The sequence below is a fragment of the Eriocheir sinensis genome, chromosome 54 (genome assembly GCF_024679095.1).
Source record: "Eriocheir sinensis breed Jianghai 21 chromosome 54, ASM2467909v1, whole genome shotgun sequence".
Lineage (NCBI taxonomy): Eukaryota > Metazoa > Arthropoda > Malacostraca > Decapoda > Varunidae > Eriocheir > Eriocheir sinensis.
This window is the reverse complement of record NC_066562.1, coordinates 250,818-274,342: the sequence shown is the minus strand read 5'-3', so window position 1 is coordinate 274,342 and position 23,525 is coordinate 250,818. Positions and strand designations below refer to the sequence as shown.

Genomic DNA, 23,525 nt, shown 5'->3' with positions numbered 1-23,525 from the left:
GGAGTATGCATCTAATGTGTGGGGGGGGTCCACTCATACAGCTCTCCTTGACAGAGCGGAGTCAAAGGCTCTTCGTCTCATCAGCTCTCCTCCTCATACTGATATTCTTCTACCTCTCAAATTCCGCCACCATGTTGCCTCTCTTTCTATCTTCTATCGAAATTTTCATGCTGACTGCTCTTCTGAACTTGCTAACTGCATGCCTCCCCCCCTCCCACGGCCCCGCTGCACACGACTTTCTACTCATTCTCATCCCTATACTGTCCAAACCCCTTATGCAAGAGTCAACCAGCATCTTCACTCTTTCATCCCTCACGCTGGTAAACTCTGGAACAACCTTCCTTCATCTGTATTTCCTCCTGCCTATGACTTGAACTCTTTCAAGAGGAGGGTGTCAGGACACCTCTCCTCCCAAAATTGACCTCTCTTTTTGGACACTCCTTTGACCTCTGTTCGGGAACAGTGAGTAGCGGGCTTTTTTTTTTTTTTTTTTTTTCCTTTGCGCCCTTGAACTGTCTCCTTAGATGTAAATAAATGTCAGCCAACGTCAGCATCACCGTATTTTGCACTGGCACTTCATGACGCTGATGTCGGCATCACCGTATGGAAAGAGTTAATGTCTAATAACATCATTATAATTATAACTATTACTGGTATTATAAAGGGCTTCATATAAAATACAGCATGCATGTATAAATATATATTGTATTCCTTGGAAAATATGTAAACAATATTAATTACTAAAAGAGCAAAACCATCAGGGAGCATAAACATACCATGCCACAAAATTCTATACTATAGTACTTCCATTTGAAACTGGGCGGTGGGGTGTTGGCCGCTGCAGGGTTAGCCCCGCCTCGCACCTTGCCACACACCCTCAACACCCCTCACTTCCTCTCATATGTCAGCTATTTACTACCTTTAAGTGAATTTGATTAAATAATTGGATAATCCAATAAGGCCATATAGTGTTAAGATTGTTTAGTTTTTAGGATAATAACAAATATTTCGTATAAATACCACGACACTTGACAATGTTGTATTCCTATGTTGTCAAGTGTCGTGGTATTTATGCAAAATCTTTGTTTTTATCCTAAAAACAAAACAATCTTAGCACTATATGACTTTATTGGATTATCCAGTTATTTAATTAAATTCATTTAAAGGTAGTAAATAGTTGACATATGAGAGGAAGCAAGGGGTGTTGAGGGTGTGTGGCAAGGTGTGGGGCGGGGCTAACCCCGCAGCGGCCAACACCCCACCACCCAGTTTCAAATTGAAATCCTATAATAGTTGCTTGGCTAAGATCTTGCCCATATCAGCTCATAAAATCATATTGTTTTAGTTATAGTCCCTTTATATATATAAATCCCATCCATCCATACACCAGATATATTTCTCCCCAAACAAAGCTGCTGTAGATAGTGGAATAGGCAAGGAGGTAAGATCTAGAGTAAATGATGTAAGAAAGGTGTGGGAGGCAGTAAAATGTTTAAATGTAAAATTCTTGGAGTGAAGGCAAAGAAAAGAAGGCTTGCTTCAGCAGCAGGAAGAAAACAGGGCAACGTAGCAGCAACGAAGAAGAAATCACAGTCACAACAACCTAAGGCAAAGAGACATAGCATGGGCCAGAAATAGTAAGGAAAGCGTCCGCCATTAATATTTCAAAAAAATTGGAAAAAACGAAAAAATTCACACGTCTGCGTACACACATTGGCTACTGTGTGGCCAAATATTATGAAGAAATAAGCAAAAATGACAGTTATGGCTGAATTTCCACCCCCAGCCCTCTTCCGCTTGTCACCTACGGCACTATAAAACACTTCCCTGCACCATGTCAGGCTGAGGCCGACTGCCATTCAGGCCCATCAATAAAGTCTACCGGCGCTGTTGGCTGGCAAGTAAAAAAAAAAAAAAAAAAAAGCTATATTCATACACAGGTGCATACATCGTCATGTTTCAGCATATAAAATATCCTAAAAGAATATTCATATAGTATCTTGAGGCAAACCAGCATCTGCGATGGCCTTGGAGGCAGCAGAGCTGACACATTCATTATTCACCCCAGAGAAGCCAGAGAGATAAATTTTGCATTTCAGCTCGATTTCCAAGAGAAGGACACCATCAGACACATGAAGTCCTTCGAAACAAAGAAAATACTGCAATTCAGTAAAGAATACCAACCGGGAAGACATCTAGGTTTAAAGGGTGAACTCTATAAATCCGCTGAGTTCGACTTATTAGAAAACGGGATTAATTTCAGTTTTTTGGAAATTCTGTCGCCGCTGTTTGAATGATTTTAATGAGCAATACATCATTGGAAAGAGGAGCTGAAGCGCAAGCTTTTCATCGTGAGTTTTCTTTTCAATTAAGGGACAATTGTCAGAAAAAAATTAATATCATTAGATACACCAACAAAATTGAGAAAAAAAAAACCTCAAACAAAAGCAAAATTGAAAATTTTTCCCAGATGAATCTTTTGGACTCTGCTTTAGGTTTCTTTGGTATTTTTTTCAGCAGCGTAGGTCATTAGATGAGAGGAATTTTGAGTTGAAGTTTGTTAAAAAGTACATTTTATATTTTTCTGTTATTATGTACTGACTTATAGATCTATAAGTAAGCGTACATTACTTCCCAATAAGAATACATTTCACATGAATATAATCAGGATCATACGTTAATTATTTAAGACATGGCGGACACTCCCCTCAAGTAGATGAGTAACCAAGGAAAAAAAATGGAAGGAAATGGTGGTGTGTCCTTTTCAATGCTTCTGTAATAAGATCTTCACAACTTGTTGCAGATGCTGTTGCTGTATTTCTTTAATTTCATTTTTATGCTGTTCCTGAAGATCCTTAATCTCTACCTTATGTTGTACCTGCATTGCCACAATTTCTCTGAGGTGCTCTTCCTTATGCTGCAGCAAGCGTTGCTGGAGCTCCTCTTTTTCTTTCCTGAGTTGTTCCTTCTCAGCCTCCACAGACCTCTCTGAGTTAGTCAAACCTCGCAAGCTCACCTGATTCATGAACCCAGTCAAAGCGGCGGTGCATTCATTTTGTGAAGATATTATCATCTCCAATAGCTTCCCTTGCTGGATGAATGATTTTGCAAAAGGTGACTCCTCCGAAGTTCTTCTTCTTTTCGATTGGGGACGTATGGAGGGACTAGATGGTGATGGGGAATGAACGGGCGAGTCACTGATGGTGGAAGATGGCGCAGGACTAGGTGTCGAACACACTACTGCCTCTGAGACACCTGCTGGAGCTGACTGGGCCTGAATTCCTGATGATGAGGCTAAAAAAGAAGAAAAAAAAAGTCATTGAAGGTCAAGTTCTGTAGCATTCTAACTACATGTGCCAGTTAAGTTCTATTACTGTGACTTATATTTAGAAAAATGGTTTAAAAAAAAAAAAAAAAAAAAAAAAGCTATGAATGCCCCCCCAAAAAAAAAAGAAAGTTAAAAAATCATTGGCACCGTAATATAGCCACTGGGTCAGAGCAAACCTCCCACTCTGGCTGGCCTTGTCCTTGATAATCCTGTACCTGGTAGCAAAGAAAATCATTATATAAAGCCAATATAAGTATGGATTACAGATATGAATGGTGAAGTGACATTAGTGATGTTAAATGTCTGAATGACAACTGTGAGATACAATATCTAATTATATTTAATAAAAGCCTGTCTGACATTATACTATGTTGACAATGTATCCATAACTACTTGCTTAAAAGATACCATAAATTTATATCACAGCTAGTCCAGGTCAAGACTGTGCACTGTATATAATGATGTACCTTCTTTTCAATCCCCTCATTTTCTGGTCACATGCTGCCCCATCCACAGCATATCCTTTCGCTTGTAGCTCTTTAGCGATATCCCGCCAAACTTGATATTTTCTTTTGGAGTTATCTGAGAATCCTCGCTGGTGGAGCTTGCAGGTTTCTATCAACAGCAATATTGCTTCATGTGACCAACCTGTTGACAAAAATTTGAGTTAATAATTGCTGTGGAGAAGAAAATTTCCCGATGCGCTGCACCCAAAGTCATCATCATCATCATCATCACTTCATTTAACGTCCATTTTCACTCTTCATGAGTGGTTGGACGTTTTATGGCTCGTAAATCGAGCCATTTTCAGTTTTTGGTGCAAGATTTTCCTGGTGCATGCCCTTGCACACCCAACCACATATTTTAAGTGGTGGCCCTTGCCTTTGCCTGAGCGAAAAAGGCAAATCCTACAAGGCAGCAGGGGGCTATGAGGTTTACCACCCGCTTTTTCCCCCATAGCTAGGACTGGATGGCCTAGTTTAGTCGTTGACTACCCGACCATGCAGCTGGTTGTACTGGGTTACATGTTACCAGTAGCAGAGCACTAGCTTAACTGCCCTGACCAGACAGACCCAAAGCACCCAATGTATCTTCATAAACTTGAGTATAGCAGTAAGTCAATCTAGCCTAAATGAGGTTTACAGACAACACTGCAGAAGTTTACTATATACAGTGCATGAGATTAAATTTGCTGTTCTATTTATATTAAAGTTTTACGTTCATATCTACAAATCACACCAACTAACATTTTTCCTGCTCCTGCATGGTAACACCACGCTGCTCAGCAGATACTCCAGCAACACCATCATCATCAGCAACATCATCATCGTCATCAGCAACATCAGCACCTGCCAGAAAACTCAACCTTAAAAGATCGCTAGTGATGGTAATATTATTTTGCGACATATATGTGGGATGGCTTGCCCCCCTTAGTTAGGTTAGGTGGAGGGGTCCAGGAAGGCTTGCCACCTCTGGTTAGGTTAGGATATTTTTTTTTACTGGTTTCTGCCCCCCCCCACCCCCCAAAAAAATCTCCATCAGAAAAAGCACCAAAAATAGGCCAAAAAATAGTCAGTGTCTCTGGAATAGATGGTGTAGGTGTCGTCTATTTTATCCTGGTTAAATATTTTGAAGCACACCCCACTCACTATGGGGGTGGAATGTGTTTTTTCTTGTAGTTTCTGTGCTGTGAACATTTCTGATAATAATTGATGCCACAAACAATTTTTACTATATACCTAACCTAACCAAGAGTGAAATGAAAATAGTTTCCAATGAAAATGAGTATCAGAAACATTCACAGGACCTCAGATAACACAAGAAAAACTCAAATCTCACCCCACAGTGAGTGGAGTGTACTTGCAAGACCCACCACTTTCACCAATCTCAACATGTTTTTTCTTATCCTTATCATCAGTTAGAGCTTCTCATTCTGAGAAATATGAACTCCATTTATACCCACCGCAAGTTTTTTTTATCATGCTGACTGATTTTTAAAGATTTTTCTTTTTGGGGAAAGCAAGCTCGCTTGCTCACTCCCATGACAGGTTCTTTTAGGTTAGGCTACATAGGTTAGGTTAGGTTAGGTTAGGTTACATCAGGTTATGTTAGGTTACATTAGGTTGTTAGGTTACATTAGGTTAGATTACATTAGGTTGTTAGGTTACATTAGGTTGTTAGGTTACATTAGGTTGTTAGGTTACATTAGGTTAGATTACATTAGGTTGTTAGGTTACATTAGGTTGTTAGGTTACATTAGGTTGTTAGCATACATTAGGTTAGGTTACGTTATGTTACATCAGGTTAGGTTAGGTTACATTATGGTATGTTATGTTACATTAGGTTAGGTTAGGTTACATTAGGTTGTTAGGTTACATTAGGTTGTTAGATTACATTAGGTTGTTAGGTTATTCCTCCCTACCCATAAGCAGCATTCCCCCAAAACAAGCATGGGAGTAAAAACATAGTATTTTCGAATGGACAGAAAGTATAACGAATTGAAATGAGGGTAAAATAACCACCAGAAAAAAAAAAATGTAGCTTATTATATATAGGATGTATTGCAAAACTGTATACGCTTATCTGCGCCACTGTTCTTTGAACCACATCATTATATTTATGATTACTATGTATGTACTGTATTTCTACAGGGATGAACCATAGTGCCTACCAGCAGTGCACATCTGAAGGTGTTGAAGCATACAATCGTAGTCTTCGGACTGAAAAGGACAATGGTAGCACTTGTACGTGTCTGTCTTTCCCGCCATATCCGCCCTATTCGTTAGTTGTAAAGCCTTCCCGTGATTGAAGGTGTTGCTCAGGTGCTTGTGCCGCGTACTGGAGGCGAACAGCACGACGAGCGAACCACAGCCACGACGGGAACAATTAAAGGGAAGGAATTGGTGGACCTCTGCGATGATGCGATCTATTTTGCGGCTGCGAGTTAATTCCCACAAACCCGGTGGTGTTTGTTTGGGTTACTACTACTACTACTACTACTACTACTACTACTACTACTACTACTACTACTACTACTAATAATAATAACAATAATTATAATAATGATAAAAACAAGTCTAATAAAGTAAGAGGAGGAAGGAGAAGGGAGGGAAGGAGAAGAATTAAGGAAGAGGATGAATAATAATAATAAGAAAAAACAAGAAAGAAGAATGAAGAGGAAGAGAAAGAAAGAAGAAAAGGAAGAACAAAAAAAAAAAAGGAACACACAGAGAGAGAGAGAGAGAGAGAGAGAGAGAGAGAGAGAGAGAGAGAGAGAAGTCAGCTGAGAGGGAGGAGTAAAGAAGAAGAAGAGGAAGGAGAAGAGAGATCAGCCGGTTGCGAGGTGCTAACAATCTCTCTATCTCCATTTCTCTATCTCCCCCAGTAGGCCGTGTGCTCCAAAATGGCTTCCCTGACCAGAGGTGCGGTAAATACTGGTCCTTGTACTGTGAGATAATGGTATAATAGTGCAATAATGGTGATACTACTACTACTACTACCGGGGCTTTGCGGTGTGAAAGGGTGACCTGCTTAGTGTGACGAGTCAGGGTGAGCTGCTGATTGCATTGCTGTGGTGTGCTGACTTATGTGGCTGTGGCTCTATTGCTCTCTGTTTTTATAATAGTCATTTCGGTAAAGATTCGTTTTAGGTCCATGCCAGTATCTCATTACCTACCTTATGAAACATCAGTATCTCTTCATATATCTTTTCTACAAACCTTCAACAGACATGGAAACGCTTTGAAAATCCAATTCAAGGACTTTTTTTTTACTCTTGAAAATGGGATAATGTTTACGAAAGCGCGTCGCCACTGGCGGCGGCCACAGCGACGCTGCAGCCGCCGCAGCCGTAAAATAGCTCGCAGAGGGTTTAGGGTCGGGGAGCATATTAAAACTACTCCGACCGAACTTTACGACCTACTATATAACTTATTTCAGCGAGGAGGTATTTCTTGCAACACCGGCTGCAGCGTCGCCGCGGCCGCCGCCAGAGGAGGCGACGCGCTTTCGTAAACATTATCCCCTATATTCAAGAGTAAAAAAAAAAAGTCCTTGAATTGGATTTGCAAAGCATTTCCATGACTGTTGAAGGTTTGTAGAAAAGATATATGAAGAGATACTGATGTTTCATAAGGTAGGTAATGAGATACTGGCATGGACCTAAAACGAATCTTGACAGTAATTTCATTCTTATTCTAATTTTATTCTATGCTCACCATTTTTATTTTCTATTGTTTTCCTCCTTAATTCCCACACCTTACTCCCCTTACCTTTACATCACTGTTTTTGTTGTATAGAAGAGAATGCAGTCAAGGAAATGTCCAGTTAAAATTACTTAACTTGGGAACACAGTAAATACAAGGAGCACTGTGTCACTCTGTTTTTGTTAGAAGACCTGCTGGCCAGTGACACCCTCAGCCCCAACACAGCCTTCCAAGCCCTCAAGTGCACGCAAACCTTCCTGCAGAAGTCGGGGCAACTCGACAGAATCTAACCCCACCCTGGTGACAGCAACAAACAAAAACCTGATACCAACTACCACTGAAGGGGCTCTAGAGGCTGTGGCCCCACAGCCTAACTAGCCCCATAAAACCACCCAAGAAGAAGAAGAAGAAGAGGATCAGATAACATTCACGAAAGCGTAGCCTTCTCTGGTGGCAGCTGTGGCGGCAGTCCAGCCATTGTTGCAAGAAATACCTCCTCGATGAAATAAGTCGCATATACATGAGGGGAGAGGAGGTTATGTAAAGTTCAGTTGGAGTAGTTTAAATATGCTCCCCCACCCAAAACCCACGGGTGTCCAAGTTGAACCTCTCTGCGTGCTAGTTTGCGGCTGTGGCGGCGGGTCTACAAAAGGCATTGAAATGTCAATCATTTAGTGATTTCTGGAAAAAAAAATATCTCCATGGTAAACAGCATCATATTTTGTCCAGAAATAAGCAGTCAGTATCTTAAAATTAGTAGGCTATACTTTCATGAATATTCCTCAGAGAATTAAGTTGAGGGAATGTCCAGTTGAAATTATTTAACACGGTCGCAGCGATGGGCCAAATTTGTGGCTTTACTGTGTACCAGCGACGGGCCAAAGTTTTGCCATGATATAAACCCCCCAAAATAGTTGATGCATAAACTGATCACAAATGTGTTGATATATATTATGAAATGGTTTGCGTGAGTGATGATTTTTTCTCATTAATTCGCTTAGAGGTGCCTTTCAGAAACATGATCCCCATAACTTTGGAGGGGTGTACATACTTGTGCCGCCTTTTCTAACTCTCCTGCGCCTGTGTCCATTCCAACAGGCAGATTACTGTAAAAAAAAACAAAAAAAAACATAGCACACATTATCCTCAGCACCTCTAAACTCTTCTTGGTTGACCCCAAACTAACCCAGTGCACTGTTCCCACAGGCATCTTCATTGTGGGGGCCAAACGCACGCCCTTTGGCACGTTTGGCGGCGCATTGGCCAAACACACGCCCACCGACCTGCAGGAAGTGGCCGCCAAGGCTGCCCTCGCCTCCGCCAAAGTCAACCCGGAAAATGTGGACTCGGTGGTCGTTGGTAACGTGATTGGGGTGAGTGGCGGAGGCTGTTGTTGTTGTTCCTGTTATTATTATTATTATTATTATTATTATTATTATTATTATTATTATTATTATTATTATTATTAGTAGTAGTAGTAGTAGAGTATTATTATGAGTAGTAGTAGTCAAAGTATTGCAATTATTATCATTGTTGTTTTCTCTTTTATTATTATGAAAAAATCCAGTCCTATTATGTTCAATATATAAAGGAAAAAATTAAATATGATTCACTCTTCAGAAATGTGATTGGAGTGAGTAATTATTATTATTATTATTATTATTATTATTATTATTATTATTATTATTACTTTTAACAGTAGTAGAGGTATCGCCATTATTTTCTTCGCTATTGTCATGATAATATTCAGTTCCCTAATGTTCAGAATATTAAGAAAATATTTACATCGTCCCAAACTGACTGTCACTTCTGGCCACTCAATTCTTGGTTTTGTAGGAGCAATGCTTAGAGGGCTCTTTTGTTTTTTTGTGTTTGTCCTTTGAACTGCTTCCTTCACTGTAAAGAAAATATTGTTCAGTGTCCCTTTAAGAAGAGACAAAACACAGGGTAGTTCACCCATCCATCCTGTCACACCCTAAAGCTACCTAGCCCTACAGTGTGCCATGAAAACCATACAAAACACAGAGTAGTCCACCCATCTATCCACCACACCCTAAAGCTGCCCAACCCTACAGTGTACCATCAAGATCATACAGTAATCCACCCATCTATTCACAACACCCTCAAGCTACCTCACCCCATAGACAAAACACACACTAGTCCACCCCTCTGTCCTGTCACCCCCTAAAGCTGCCCAACCCTACAGTGTGCCATCAATAAAGAGACAATAAAGATCCTGTTAATCACTGCCCCTATAAAAGAAAGTATAGGAGAGCAGCCTTGAAGTGGTAGAAGGACATGGATTGAAGGGAAATAATGTGTTGATAGGGATATGTAACGGAGAAAAGTCTGCTAATCACTGCCCCTATAAGAAAGAGTATAGAAGAGTGGCTTTGAAGTGGTGAGAAGGACATGGATTGAAGGCGGGTTATCCCGAGAACATCTGCAGACCCTTTTCTGGGCTTTCATGAGTCGTGGCTGTGGTACGGTGGACCTTAAAAAGGGCTCACCATAAAACCCATAATTCGAGCTAATTGTAGGCGGTGGTGGCATAGAGCAACCCATCATACATGCCCCGGGTCACAGTGGTGGGTGAGTGATCTTGAGATGGGCTTTTTTGTCATAGGTGGTGCTGTAAGGTCATGGCAGACTGACTTAGCTATCCACACAGTAATCACTTGTCAAATTCTCTATAGTAGACAACAAGCGACTCTTGGCTACATGCCACGCATCACAAGACTGTTTATTTTGTAACAAACACCACCCAAAAAGAATGGAGTTTGAGTTAAAGTAAATATTTTTAACGGCTTTATGGTTATGAGAGGAGTACTCGGATGTATGTTCCATGCTCTTTTCTTTGTCTCAAAATGCAGTGTAATTTTGCCGTTTCTCGGCCACTTCTCGGCTTTCCCATAGCCGAAGCCCACGGGTTAATAGGGATTTGTAATGGAGAAAAGTCTGCTAATCACTGCCCCTATAAGAGAGAATATAGAAGAGTGGCTTTGAAGTTGTGAGACGGACATGGATTGGAGGAAAATAGTGTGTTGATAGGGATTTGTAATGTAGGAGTATAGGATTCTCAGCCAGTGAAACCAGATTGGCAAGATTGTTTTGGTGTTGGGTCCCTCGGGTTCTTTCCTTCCCGCCGCTCCGCCACACTGTCTCAACACCTGTCTCTTCCTCACATGTGTTATCTGTAGGTCACATATGAGGGGAAAAGATAGGCTGGGGTTGTGTGGCAGACAGAGTGTTAGGGAGGAAAGGACTCGCGGGAAATTGGGAACCAATGCAAAAACAATCTCATGAGTCTCATTTCAACATAAATCCACCCATCCATCTGCCGCACCCTGAAGTTACCTCTCTGCGCTGCCTCCCCCACAGTGCGCCAACACGGACACCATCTATATCGCCCGCCACGTTGGACTGCGGTGTGGGGTGCCCATCGCCGCGCCCGCCCTCGCGGTCAACAGGCTGTGTGGTTCGGGCTTCCAGGCTGTGGTGAATGGAGCGCATGTAAGCATTGATGGCCTGGGAAAGACTGGTTGTTGGTGAGAGAGAGAGAGAGAGAGAGAGAGATGACATAATAAAAGGAGGAGGGGAGATGGAGAGGGGAGCAAAAGGGTAAAGAGAGGAAGGGGAGATAAAAAATAATTAATGTAGTAATGCCAATTGAATCAGATCAGTGTGCTTGTGTAGAGAAACAGGGGGAGAAGGGGAGAGGGGGGATAAAGAGGGGAGGGGAAAGGTGTAGTATTGTATGTGTGTATGTGTGTGTGTGTGTGATAAAACATTAGGCTATCTTTTTTTTTTTTTTTTTTTTTTTTTAATCCCAACCTTCCCCCGCCAGGACATCTTGATGGGGGACAGCTCGGTGGTACTGACTGGGGGTGTGGACAGCATGAGCATGGCACCCTACGCTGTCAGGAACATTCGCTTTGGCACTCGGCTTGGTTCGGACCTATCCATGGAGGTGAGTGATTTTTGTTTTTTTAATTCGTCATGGTAGAAAACTCACAAAACAAACATGAACGGAATGAGGGCAAAGGAATGTGTGTATAATTGTGTGTGTGTGTGTGTGTGTGTGTGTGTGTGTGTGTGTGTGTGTTAGCTTGTTCAGCAGTGAATGGAGTCTGTTAAATTTGAAATCCATTAACTCCAGGTCTGTTAAAACAAGAGTGAAGTATTAATAAGGAGAGCAAATGATGAGCAGCCACCACGTGTAGTCTGACAGGCCTCTTGACAGGTCTCCTTCTATAATACCTGGTTTGCTTTGGCTGTGTTATCAAACTTTTTATGCATACATTCACTTCACTGCCATCCGTGCCCCTCAGGACACACTCTGGGCCTCCCTGACGGACCAGCACTGCAAGACTCCGATGGGGGTGACCGCTGAGAACCTGGCCGCCAAGTACAACATCACAAGGCAGGACGCAGACGCCTTCGCCCTCGCTAGCCAACAGAACTGGGCTACCGGTATGTGTGTGGTTGGGTGGTGTGTGATGTGTGGCTGGGTGTGGTGTGGTGTGGGTGGGTTTGATTTGCCTTCCACTGTACTGCAAAAGAGGGGAAGGGGGAGTGGGGTGAAATCAGAGTTGGAGTTGGAGCTGGAGTCACAATCTTAAAATTACATCCGATTCCACACCCTTGTTGTTTACCCACTAGTATTTATTGACCAAGTTTTATTGACCAAGTTGTAGTTGCATGCTTTCAAGAGAGTATCAACACACCTCTCCACCCCAAACTGACCTCTCGTTCTTTTTCTTTTGTTGAAGCAGTGTATAGTGGGCTTTTTTGTTGTTGCTTTTGTTTCTTGACCTTGAGCTGCCTCCCTTGCTGTAGAGAGAGAGAGAGAGAGAGAGAGAGAGAGAGAGAGAGAGAGAGAGAGAGAGAGAATGTCCTGTCCGTCTATATTTGTCCAATTTTCACTAAGTTCCACACACTCTTTGCCTCCACCCCTTCCTCTAATTAATTCCAAGGATCTATAGTTAGTACTCTTAGATGCTTTCGAACATCATATTATTTTTTTCTAGCGGCCAAAAACAAGGTTAAAGGGATTCTTATGAGTGTTTTCTCACGTTCATTATGCAGAAGCTTTGTCAAACTTCCAGCAGGGTTTTAAAACTACCCAAGGAAAGGCCCACAACTCCTATGAAAGCCTTGCCAGATGTGTGTGCTTGGGCTCAGAAAGGTTTTAGAATATGGCTCTATATTTTGAAGGGGAAACCTGTAATTTTTTGTGTCATCAAGACTAGTTACCTTTTGCAATTTTTTCTTGTGTCCCGTCACCCTGACTACACCATTTTCCCTTTTCAACAATAGGTCTGTTTTATCTGATTCCTGTAAATCATTCATGCATTTATATTATTTAATTAGGTGTCCTCTCTCTTCTTCCCTCCAGTGTTATCAGCTGCATTTCTCTTAATCTTTCAAGTGTTTCTTCTTGTGAGGAGATCACACAAGTTCTTCCAACTTCAGCTTTGGTCTAGTCATTGTGGTTATTGTTTTCTTTATCATGTCTTTATTTGAGCTGTGACATGCCATTTTTAAGTTCCCAAGCACATTGGGCTCGTATGTATCTCCAAATATATTGCTTGTATGCTCCTCTGGTAAAATCATCCTGACTCATCACTCCCAGGGCTTCCTCCTCTGTTTCTCTTACTTGCTATATCATATCACATTTATTAGATGTATGTAGGTCGCATTTCACTTCCCCATTTCCAGCACATTACATTTTTCTGCATTGAATTCTATTTCCCAAGTTTTGCTCCATTCATGTGTGTGTGTGTGTGTGGCAGGGGAAGGGGAATGGAGGTGAAGAATAAAGGGGTGTATTATTAAATCTTTCAGCACCCAAGCTCACATGTTAGAGAAACTGCAATAACACAGTGAAAATATCCGTAATGAACACCACTGGGTTGATTAAAAGCATTTCCGACGGGCTGCGGGTGTGAGCGGGGTCACCTTTACCTTCTGTCCACAGTGCGGGGCGAGGGCGTCAGGTATAGTCCGCAGAAGCGGCTTCTGGCGCGGTGATCTTTTAGCTCATCGTTGGCCTAGTTGTTATGCTTCCTGGCTTCTACTCGGAAGGCTCGTGTTTGATTCCCGGCACTCAGTGGTGTTCATTACGGATACCAAGCACACATATTTGACAAAGCTTTCGTTAGAGTTGTTGTAGGCATTTTCAGGGGTAGTTTAATGACCCTGGTGGTACTTTGACCCTTCTTTTTTACGTTGAACCTGCAAAAACACTTACGAGAACCTGACTGATCGCCTTTTCGACCTTTGGAAATAGTTGATGTAGGAGAAAGAAGCATCTTAGAATATGGACCAAAATCCCAACCCAGCCTAAACTAACCCTCGGCTAACTCCCCCTCTTCCTATCCACCCCAACCCAAAAGAATGGCCATGAGCATTGAATTCCATTTCCCAAGTTCATATGTATGTGTATGTGTGGGGGGGGGAAGGGAGGCAAAGAAGAAAGGCTGGTATTGATATAAATTCCCACCTCATATCAACTATTTCCAGAGGCTGAAAAGAAGATCAGTTGAGTTTTAATGAGTGTTTTTGTAGGTTCATGGTACAGAAGAATGGTCAAACTACTTCTAGGGTCATTAAACTGCCCCAGGAAATGCCCAAAACTCCTATGAAAACTTTGTCAAATATGTGCTTGGGTGCCAAAATGTTTAATAATATAGCCTGAAATCCTTACCTAGCCTAACCTAACCCTTGGCTAACTTTCTTCTCTTCACCCCAGCCCAGAATGAAGGCCATTTCGCCGCTGAGATGGCCCCCATCACCATCAAGACCAAGAAGGGCCCGGCGGAGATGACCATGGACGAGCACCCCAAGCCCAAGACCACTGCCGAGGGCCTGGCCAAGCTGCCGCCCGTCTTCAAGAAGGACGGCACTGTCACTGCCGGCACTGCCTCGGTGGGTAGGGCGAGAGATTGCTTGGGAAATAGACTGGGGGGGAGGGTGAAAGGACTTGGGGAGTGGACTAGAGGGAGGGTGACAGGGTGAGTGGGGAAAGGAAAGAATATAAAGGAGAAAGACCAGGAAAATAAGTAATAGAAATAATGGAAGAAGAAAGAAGAGAAAGGAGGAACAAGGAGAGAAGGAGGAAGAAGGAGAAAGACCAGGAAAATCAGTAATAGAAGAAGTAACAGAAGAAGAAAGAAGAGGAATAAAAGAGGAGGAGGAAGAAAGAAATGCCAGTGAAAATCAGTAACAGAAGGAGAAAGAAGAGAAAGGAGGAAGAGGAACAAGAAGAGGAAGAAGGGGAAACACCAATAAAAATCAATAATAGGAGAAATATGGCAAAACAGGAGGGAAGGAAGAGAAAGAAAAGGAGGAAGGGGAAACAGCAATAAAAATCAATAACTGGAGAAATATGGCAAAACAGAAGGAGGGGAGGAAGAGAAAGAAAAGGAGGAAGAAGGGGAAACAGCAATAAAAATCAATAACAGGAGAAATATGGCAAAACAGAAGGAGGGAAGAGAAAGAAAAGGAGGAAGAAGGGGAAACAGCAATAAAAATCAATAACTGGAGAAATATGGCAAAACAGGAGGGAAGAGAAAGAAAAGGAGGAGGAAGAAGGGGAAACAGCAATAAAAATCAATAATAGGAGAAATATGGCAAAACAGGAGGGGAGGAAGAGAAAGAAAAGGAGGAAGATGAAAAATAAGGAAGAATTATTTTTATGACTAGATTTTGTTTCTTCTCGTTTTTTAATTTTTTTAATTTTTTGTCATCATTATCAACACACTTCTACATATTTACTTTTATACTGACTTTTTTATTTATTTATCTTCTTTTCCCCCCGTTGAGCAGCTTTCTGTACTGTAGAACAAACATCCTTTACCTATCTATTGAAGTCTTTAGTTCCCCTTCAGTAACCTCAACACACACATTCTTTTCTTGCTCTCTTCTCCCTTATTTTCTGGGCATAGGTTTATCTATGGACTTTTCTTTTTCCTGCCTGTTTTAGCCTTTAATTTCCCTTCAGTAACCTCAACACACACTTTCTTTTGTTGCTCTTCTCCCTTTGTGGGCATATGTTTATTTATGGACTTTTTCTTTTCTTTTTCCTGCCTGTTTTAGCCTTTTGTTTTCCCTCACTAACCTCAACTCTTTTGCTGCCTCCTCCACTCTGTATCTCCACACCTCCCTTCACCTCCTCCACTGCACATCTCTTCCTCCTCCTCCTCCTCCTTCCACTCCTCACCTCCTGCCTTCATCTCCATTCCACATGTCCTCAATAACTCAATTCTAATGCACACTTATCACCATTTTTTTCATCATCCGCACTCAAATATCTTGTAAATATTCACGCAGAAACTTCAGAAGATGCATCTAAAGAGTTCATTATTCATCATCATTCATTATTTATCATTCACTGATTGTTCATCATTCATTATTCATCATTTATTTATTGTTCATTCATCATTCATTCATTACTCATAATTTATCATTCATTTGTTATTCATCATTCATTATTCATGTAGTGTTCCTTATTCCCCGTCTCCCTCAGGGCATCTGTGACGGGGCCGGGGCCGTGGTGCTGGCCAGTGAGGGGGCGTGCGGGGAGCTTGGCCTGGCCCCGCTGGCTCGCCTGGTGGGCTATGCCGTGGCTGGGGTGGACCCAACCATCATGGGCATTGGTCCAGCGCCGGCCATCAGGAAGCTGCTCAAGGTGTCCGGGATGGAGCTGAAGGACATTGGACTGGTGGAGGTGAGGACTGAGTTGTTATTGTTGATGTTATTGTTGATGTTACTGTTGTTGTTGTTCCTTTTCTTCTTCTACTACTTCTTGCTATTATGGGCCTGGTGGAAGTGTGGGTGAGAAATTATTATTGTTATTATTATCATTATTATTATTATTATTATTATTATGAGCCTGGCAGAGGTGAGAGAGGGAGAGAGAGGGGTTACTATTAATGTTATTATTGTTAATGTTGTTGTTATTATTATTATTATTATTATTATAGGACTGGTGGAGGTTAGTATTAGCCTTGTCAGATTGTTGTACTTAGAGCCTCCTATATCCTGTTTTCTGCCCCATAACTATTAACGAGAACCCTCAAGAATTAACAGCATCAATTGATATCGGATGTTGTGTGTGTAAGACAGTTTGGGATCTGGAAGTGATAAATGCTGTGTTCTAAGTTCTAAGATAGCCTGGCAACGCTGGTTAGTATTATTCTGTTATTGTTGTTGGTGTTATTATTATTATTATTGCTGCTGTTATGGGCCTGGTGGAAGTGTGGGTGAGAGCTTAATATTTTTGTTATTATTGTTGTCATTATTACTTCATGAAGAAGTGTGAGCATGGAGGTAAAGAGGGGAATAAAGAATGGTATTATCCTGCCAACTCTGTCATATGCATCAGAGACGTGGACATGGAATGCAGCACAGTAATCAAGAATACATGCAGTGGAAATGAGTTATATAAGAGGTGCATGTGGTGTGTCAGGATGGATTGGAGAAAGTAATGAAAGTGTGTATGAGAGGTTTGGTGTGGGTGCAGCAGTGAAAGGAGTGGAGTGTGGAGTGGGTGAAGCGTGGTGCATTGAGATGGTTTGGACACGTGATGAGAATGGGGAAGAATGAATTTGTGAAGAGTGTATGAGGGAAGGAATGAGGGAGGGGGTATCAGGGGAAGACCATCTGTGAAGTGGATAAATAGGGTGAGTGAGTATTGGAGCGAGAGAGTTGGAAGTAGCAGGATTGAATGTGCTGAAAGGGAGTGCCAGAACAGGGAGAGATGGAGACACTTCTGCTGCGGCCACCCCCTGAAGGGAAGTTCCCACGAGGGAGCAAGGCATCGGAGACATAGATAGATAGATAGATAGATAGATTATTATTATTATCACTTATTATTATCAATCTATACTATTACTGTTCTTATTGTTATCATTACTATCATTACTGTTGTCATCGTTGACGTCCCTGTCCCCAGATCAACGAGGCCTTCGCACCCCAGACCATTGCATGCCAGAGGGAGCTGGACCTGGACCCTTCACTGCTCAACACATGCGGCGGGGCCATAGCGCTGGGCCACCCGCTGGGGGCCTCGGGGGCACGCATCACCTCACACCTGGTACATGAACTCAGGTGAGGCTAATGGGACTGACCAGAGCCCATATTCTTAAACCTTTCAGCGCCCAGGCACACATATTTGACAAGGGTTTCATAGGAGTTGTTGGCATTTCCAGGGGTAGTTTCACAACCCTGGTGGTATTCTGACCCTTCTTCTGTACCATGAACCTAAAGAAACACTCATGAGAACCTGATTCATCTCCTTTTTGGCCTTTGGAAATAATTGATGTGAGAGGTGGAAGGGTCTGACAATACTGACCCAGGTGCATTGGGATGGACATTAGCGTTGGCAGTCATCATTTGTCTGGAGGGATCTGAATCAATGCCTGTAACGAAGGGTTGACTATGATTATTCTTGTGGTTATTCTAGTTGTAGTAATAGTAGTAGTAGTAGTAATAGTAATAGTAGTACTTTTTTTTGTGTGCCCTTGAGCTGCTTCCTTTACTGTAAAATAAAAATTAGTGTTGGTAGTAGTATCAGCATTTATTCATTATTATTTCTCTTACCGTCTACAAGTCTTCATCTGTTTCCATTGTGCCCTCAGGCGTCGTGGTGTGAAGTATGGCATCGGGTCAGCCTGCATCGGGGGCGGGCAGGGTATCGCACTGCTGCTGGAGGCTGTGTAGGGCTGCCAGCTGAGCCCCCCCCCCCACCACCACCACCCCGTCATGTCAATCCTTGCCCTCAGTGCCTGGAACACCACAGAAAGTAATCACCATCATCTCCCACCACCACCACCAACAACAATAGTGTGAAGGCTGAAACAAGTTGGATGAAGAGAGGTGAAGAGGAAGTGAGGAAAAAAAGATGTGAAGGAGGGGGAGGAAGGGAGGGTGGAGGAGGAAGGGTTTGAAGAAGGGAAGGAGGAGGAGGGAGTGGAAAAAGGGGTACATAGAGAGAGGGTGTAAAAAGAGGGGAATGAGAGGGAAGGGGAAATGAGTTGGCAGAGGGCAACTAATATCATTGTTTTAATAATGGTTAGTATACATAGATAATATTTAACCCAATGAATGACATGAAGTATTTTGCCAGTATCTTTATAACTAAAGCCAAGCAGTTGTGTCATTGCTACAACAAGGTTTATACTGTACTCTTGAGAGGCGGTGAGGCGGCTCATTGACCTGTGTGGTGTGTCGCATGGCTGTGAGTTTGGCCCATATTCTCAGACCCTTTCGGCTCTCGCAACAAATATTTCCAAGGGCCACGAAGGAGAATAGTCAAGTTCTCATGAGTGTTTTTCACATTTACGGTGCAGAAGCCTTGTCAAGCTTTCACTAGGCTCATAGAACTACCCTTGGAAATACCCACAGCCTCTAAACAAAGCCTTACTGAATGTGGGTGAGTAAGCCTCGAATGTCTGGGAATATGAGCGAGACAGACAGACACAATAGAGAGAGATGTAAAACTGATTACTGTTGTTTTAAGTCTAAGGCTCTTGTTTCATCATCTCTCGTTTTACTAGCAGCCTTCTACCTTTTAAATTCCTGCCTCAATGTTGTATCTCTTTCTATCTTCCATATATATTTGTAGCACCCATATATATTTTCATGCTAACTCCTCTAAACTTACTAACTGCATGCCTCCTCCCTTCCCATATTCCCACTGCACATGACTCCACTCTTGCTCATTCCTGTTCTATCCAAATTTCCTATGCAAGAGTTGGCTGGCATCTTCATTCTTTTATCCCTTCTGCCCCTAGCTCTCCATCTCATTCCCATCCCCTCCTCCTCCCCTTCCTGCCCAAATCAAGAGTTCAATAAAACAATGCACATATAATGCAATTTTGTATCATGATATAGTACTGTAGTGAGCTTTTTGGAGCCAATAAATCATATATTTGACATATTCTTCTCTATTATTTAATCATTACGGTAAAATCCCTGGCTACCAAAAGTCTATAAACCACTAGAATAAGTCTGCTATATTGAGTTACCAGTCATAAGCATGCTAATAGATATGCCATTACACCTAGAAGACAAGGATGACAAACATGTAGGGAAGCTGACTCATAACGAAATACCCAAAAGCCTTCTTCAGTGAGTTCATCCTCTAGTGTTACGTGAAATCACCAAAAAGACATAGGAGATGGAACATGCAGGGAAGCTAACTAATAAAGAACTACTCAAAAAGCCTTCCTGAGTCAGTCCATCCTCTGAAATGATGTGAAATCCTCCAAAAGACAAGAAAGATGGAACATGCAGGGAAGCTAACTTATTGCAAATTACTCAAAACGCCTTCCTCAGTGAGTTTACCCTTTGAAATGATGTGAAATCCTCCAAAAGACAAGAAAGATGGAACATGCAGGGAAGCTAACTTATTGCAAACTACTCAAAAAGCCTTCCTATCACCCAGTCTGACCTGCATAGAAGCACCAATTTCATCCATGTACACTCACTCCGCTCATTATAAGTACACACAGCCAAGAAATTAACACACCAGACTTCTTTAGTGAACCCAGTGACTCAGACACTTTGGGCTTTCACATCACCTATTTCCAAGGACCAAAAATGAGATCAATCGGGTTCAAATTAGTGTTTCTTGGGGGGTCATGACAGAAGGGTCAGACCAGGGATTTAAACTACTCCTGGAAATGCCCAACGCTTCCACTTCTCAGATCATTTCCAAGAGCTAGAAAGGAGATCAATTGGGTTATAATGATTTTTTAAGGTTCGTTGTACTCAGGAAAAGTCAGACTATCACCCTGGGTCATAAAACTACCCCTGGAAATGCCCAACAGTTCTGCATCACATCATTTCCAAGAGCTAATGAGGGGATCAGTCAAGTACTAATGAGCTTTTAAGGTTCGTGGTACAGAGGAAAGGTCAGACTACCACCAAGGTCATAAAACCATGCCTGGAAATGCCCAAAACTCTTCCTCATTCTGTCTTGAAGCAGATCTGAGTGGCTGTGTGTGTGTCTGTGTTCTTGTTAATCTTCCACTTCCTCCTGTAGCTAGGGGTGTATGTATTGGTCCAAGTACTACTCAGTTTACTCAGTTCTTGGATCTGAACATAAGAACGTAGGAGTGCAAGAGGCCGGTAGGCCTGGCAACTACTCGGTTTACTCAGTTCTTGGAATTCACTTACTTAATAGATTATATCCCCAAAAATTGTGGGGATTTGATCGACCGATCAATGATGGACAAATAAGGCAAGAGTAATCAACATGGTCTGGGCAACAAAACGCATCATTGCAGTTAAAAACATTAATTTTGTGCAACACTGGTGGTGTGGAATCATCATCATCATTTTGTTTAACGTCCGTTTTCACTCTTCCTGGGCAATTGGACGTTTTATGGCTTGTAAATCAAACCATTTTCAGTTTTTGGTGCAAGATTTTCCTGGTGCATGCCCTTGCCAACCCAACCACATATTTTAAGCGGTGGCCCAAGACTTTGCCTGAACGAAAAAGGCAAACCCTACAAGGCAGCAGGGGGCTATAAGGTTTACCACCCACTATTTCACCCATAGCTGGGACTGGATGGCCATTGACTCTGATAAACATGAGTTCATCTGCCCTTTGAATGGTCTTGTTTTTAATCCACCTGGGGGTCCAGCACACCCTCCTCACTGGTCCAAGACAAAACCAGTGGGGTCGCCGGTTTAGTCGCCTACTACCCGACCATGCGGCTGGTTGTACTGGGTTGCATGTTACCAGTAGCAGGGCACTACCTTAACTGCCCTGACCAGACCAGGAACTCTAAAAGTCATTGAATATAAACAGACAGGTGGTGCGGAATATGTTTGTGTATTAATTAGCTGCCTTATGTACCAACAGATGTTTATAATCTGTAGACCTTGACCCTTCTGTTTTATCTCGAGTAGGAATGCAGTGCTGTAGCTCTTTGAAAATAAGAACAACATTTAATATTGTTTGAAGGTCACATGGAATGTTGGAGACATTATCTTAGTCATTGAATATGAACACTTCTTATCTTTGGCAACCCTTTGACCTCCCCCTTGGCCTCCTGGTGATATGACTGCAATCCCCGCACGATCTGCTGCCCGCCTAGCTGTCGCCTGAGCAAAGCAATCATTCAGTACAGTCAAACCTTGGTTTTCGTATTCCCTAGTTTTCGTACGATTCGGTTTTCGATGACTTTTTTCGTCTAAATTTTGTCCAAGTTTTCGTACAGTTGAAAATGGTCCGTACCAAACTAGTCCACTTGCCCTCGTGACTCGGCCACTCATTTCCCTGAATTGAGCGCCCACATAAAATATCCCACGTGTTCGTGACTCACAGCCGTATGCTCGTCTCCCAATATCATCCTCGAAGGAAAACTTAGCATTTCCAAGGTACCTCCTGACCTCCCTTGAACCTTTGCTTTGGGACATAAATAGGAACTATATCATCATTTATGCAAGATGAAATGCTAGTATGTTCTCATTTTTGTAAAAAAAAACATGAATATCAGTCCACCTTGACCTGCATACGAGGAAAAAATTACAGATACAAAGACATTTATAAGACTTTGGTGTTCAAGTGAATTAACGATGTGATGTTATTCTGCAAGGTGTCACATTTATTGACAACGTAAAATATGTTCTATAAACTTATGAAGTGAAACGTATAAGCAAGAATTATGTTATCAGAAAAAGAAGTACATTTTGTTTATTTATAAATGGAAGTAGAACTGCAAAATATTCAATTGCTCAAGCTATACACTTTTTACATAGAGGAAGCGGCAACACCGTGTACCTACTATGTCGACAGCTGAACCAAAGACTCGACTGTTTTCTCATCCATATTTCATACATGAGGTAAGTACTACATCGATAATCATCTCCTGTGCTGGGCAGGAAGGTTTATAAAGGGAAGTTACTCAGATTTCTTGCATACAAAGGACAGAGGATGCTTACATGTTCACGGCAGAGCTTTAAGCTGCCAACCCACTGTAGTATATTTCGAATGCTTTTGGCCTATTATTAAGGATTTTAGCCACAAACGCTTACATACAGGGTATGTAAAACTATAGTTATTCTCTATAAAATGTATTTTTTGTTAATATTTTTGGGTGTCTGAAACAGGTTAATTGAATTTACATTATTTCTTGGGGAAATATTGCTTCAGTTTTCGTACATTCGGTTTTCGCCACACTTTTTCGAACGGATTAATCACGAAAACCGAGGTTCCACTGTACTTGGTTTTGAAGAGTAATCAAAACCAAATTACTCTGTTTGCAGAAAGTACTCGGTTCCCCGTCACTAATCATTATTATTCCAAGGCAGTACCTTTATTGCTTCCAGTCTCCATGCTGACTTGATTAATGTACAAACCCCCGTGATATCGCAGTTCAGTTTTCGCAGTCCCGGTATTTAGCGTTTTTTTCTGTAAGACCTATTAATTTTGATATCGCATATATTCGCCATTTCGCGGCATTCTGCAGCATTGTTTATGAGTTTAAATCTCATGCATCACAATAGACTGGCCATATGTACCGATTCAGCCAATCAGAGCGTCAGTATTGTTTTCTCACCTACTGATTGGCTGTTGTGTTCTAGAAGCATCTCGCTGCTTCACATCTCGCAGGGAGAGAAGCTGTTCGTCTTGTTCTGTCTCAGATCCGTGTGTCTCCCTACAGTGTACGGTGTGTTTCTATTGTTTTAACCGAGTTTAAAGACCTTAAAATGCTTTTAAAAGTACTGTAAAAGTTATAAAAACATCCCTAGGGTGTATTTAAATAGAGTATTTCTATTACGCAGATTTTCACTTACCGCGGGTGGGTCTGGAACGTAATCCCCGCGATTTAGGGGGATTTCTGTATTCTGTTTTACCTAACCCCTTGGATGTGGATTTCCTACAAGAAGACATCACCAAGCTACAGGAGTGGAAAAAAAGGTGGCTGCCATAATTCTATGAAGAAAAATGTAAAGTCATGCACCTTGGGAGGGCA

The 23,525-nt window shown here is 42.0% G+C and overlaps 1 protein-coding gene and 1 long non-coding RNA gene across 2 annotated transcripts; one reads left to right on the top strand and one right to left on the bottom strand.

Annotated features, from left to right (window-relative positions):
- Positions 1-3,470: 3,470 nt before the first annotated feature.
- Positions 3,471-6,322, bottom strand: LOC126983488 (uncharacterized). The gene is made up of 4 exons (XR_007735932.1): positions 6,000-6,322; positions 4,576-4,677; positions 3,796-3,976; positions 3,471-3,543 (listed from the first exon to the last, which is right to left on the bottom strand). It is a non-coding gene; the product is annotated as an uncharacterized LOC126983488 (long non-coding RNA).
- Positions 6,323-6,583: 261 nt separating this feature from the next.
- Positions 6,584-19,477, top strand: LOC126983485 (3-ketoacyl-CoA thiolase, mitochondrial-like). Its single transcript, XM_050836228.1, has 9 exons — positions 6,584-6,750; positions 8,740-8,906; positions 10,915-11,046; positions 11,381-11,503; positions 11,865-12,006; positions 14,288-14,463; positions 16,064-16,264; positions 17,492-17,646; positions 18,177-19,477. The coding sequence occupies exons 1-9, from the start codon at positions 6,732-6,734 to the stop codon at positions 18,256-18,258; spliced, it is 1,197 nt and encodes a 398-aa protein (XP_050692185.1). The 5' UTR covers positions 6,584-6,731; the 3' UTR covers positions 18,259-19,477.
- The last annotated feature ends 4,048 nt before the right edge of the window (positions 19,478-23,525 follow it).

Coding starts and splice junctions, on each gene's coding strand:
- LOC126983485 (XM_050836228.1), top strand. Junction 14,464..16,063: donor TCACTGCCGGCACTGCCTCG/GTGGGTAGGGCG, acceptor CGTCTCCCTCAG/GGCATCTGTGACGGGGCCGG. Junction 17,647..18,176: donor CACCTGGTACATGAACTCAG/GTGAGGCTAATG, acceptor TTGTGCCCTCAG/GCGTCGTGGTGTGAAGTATG.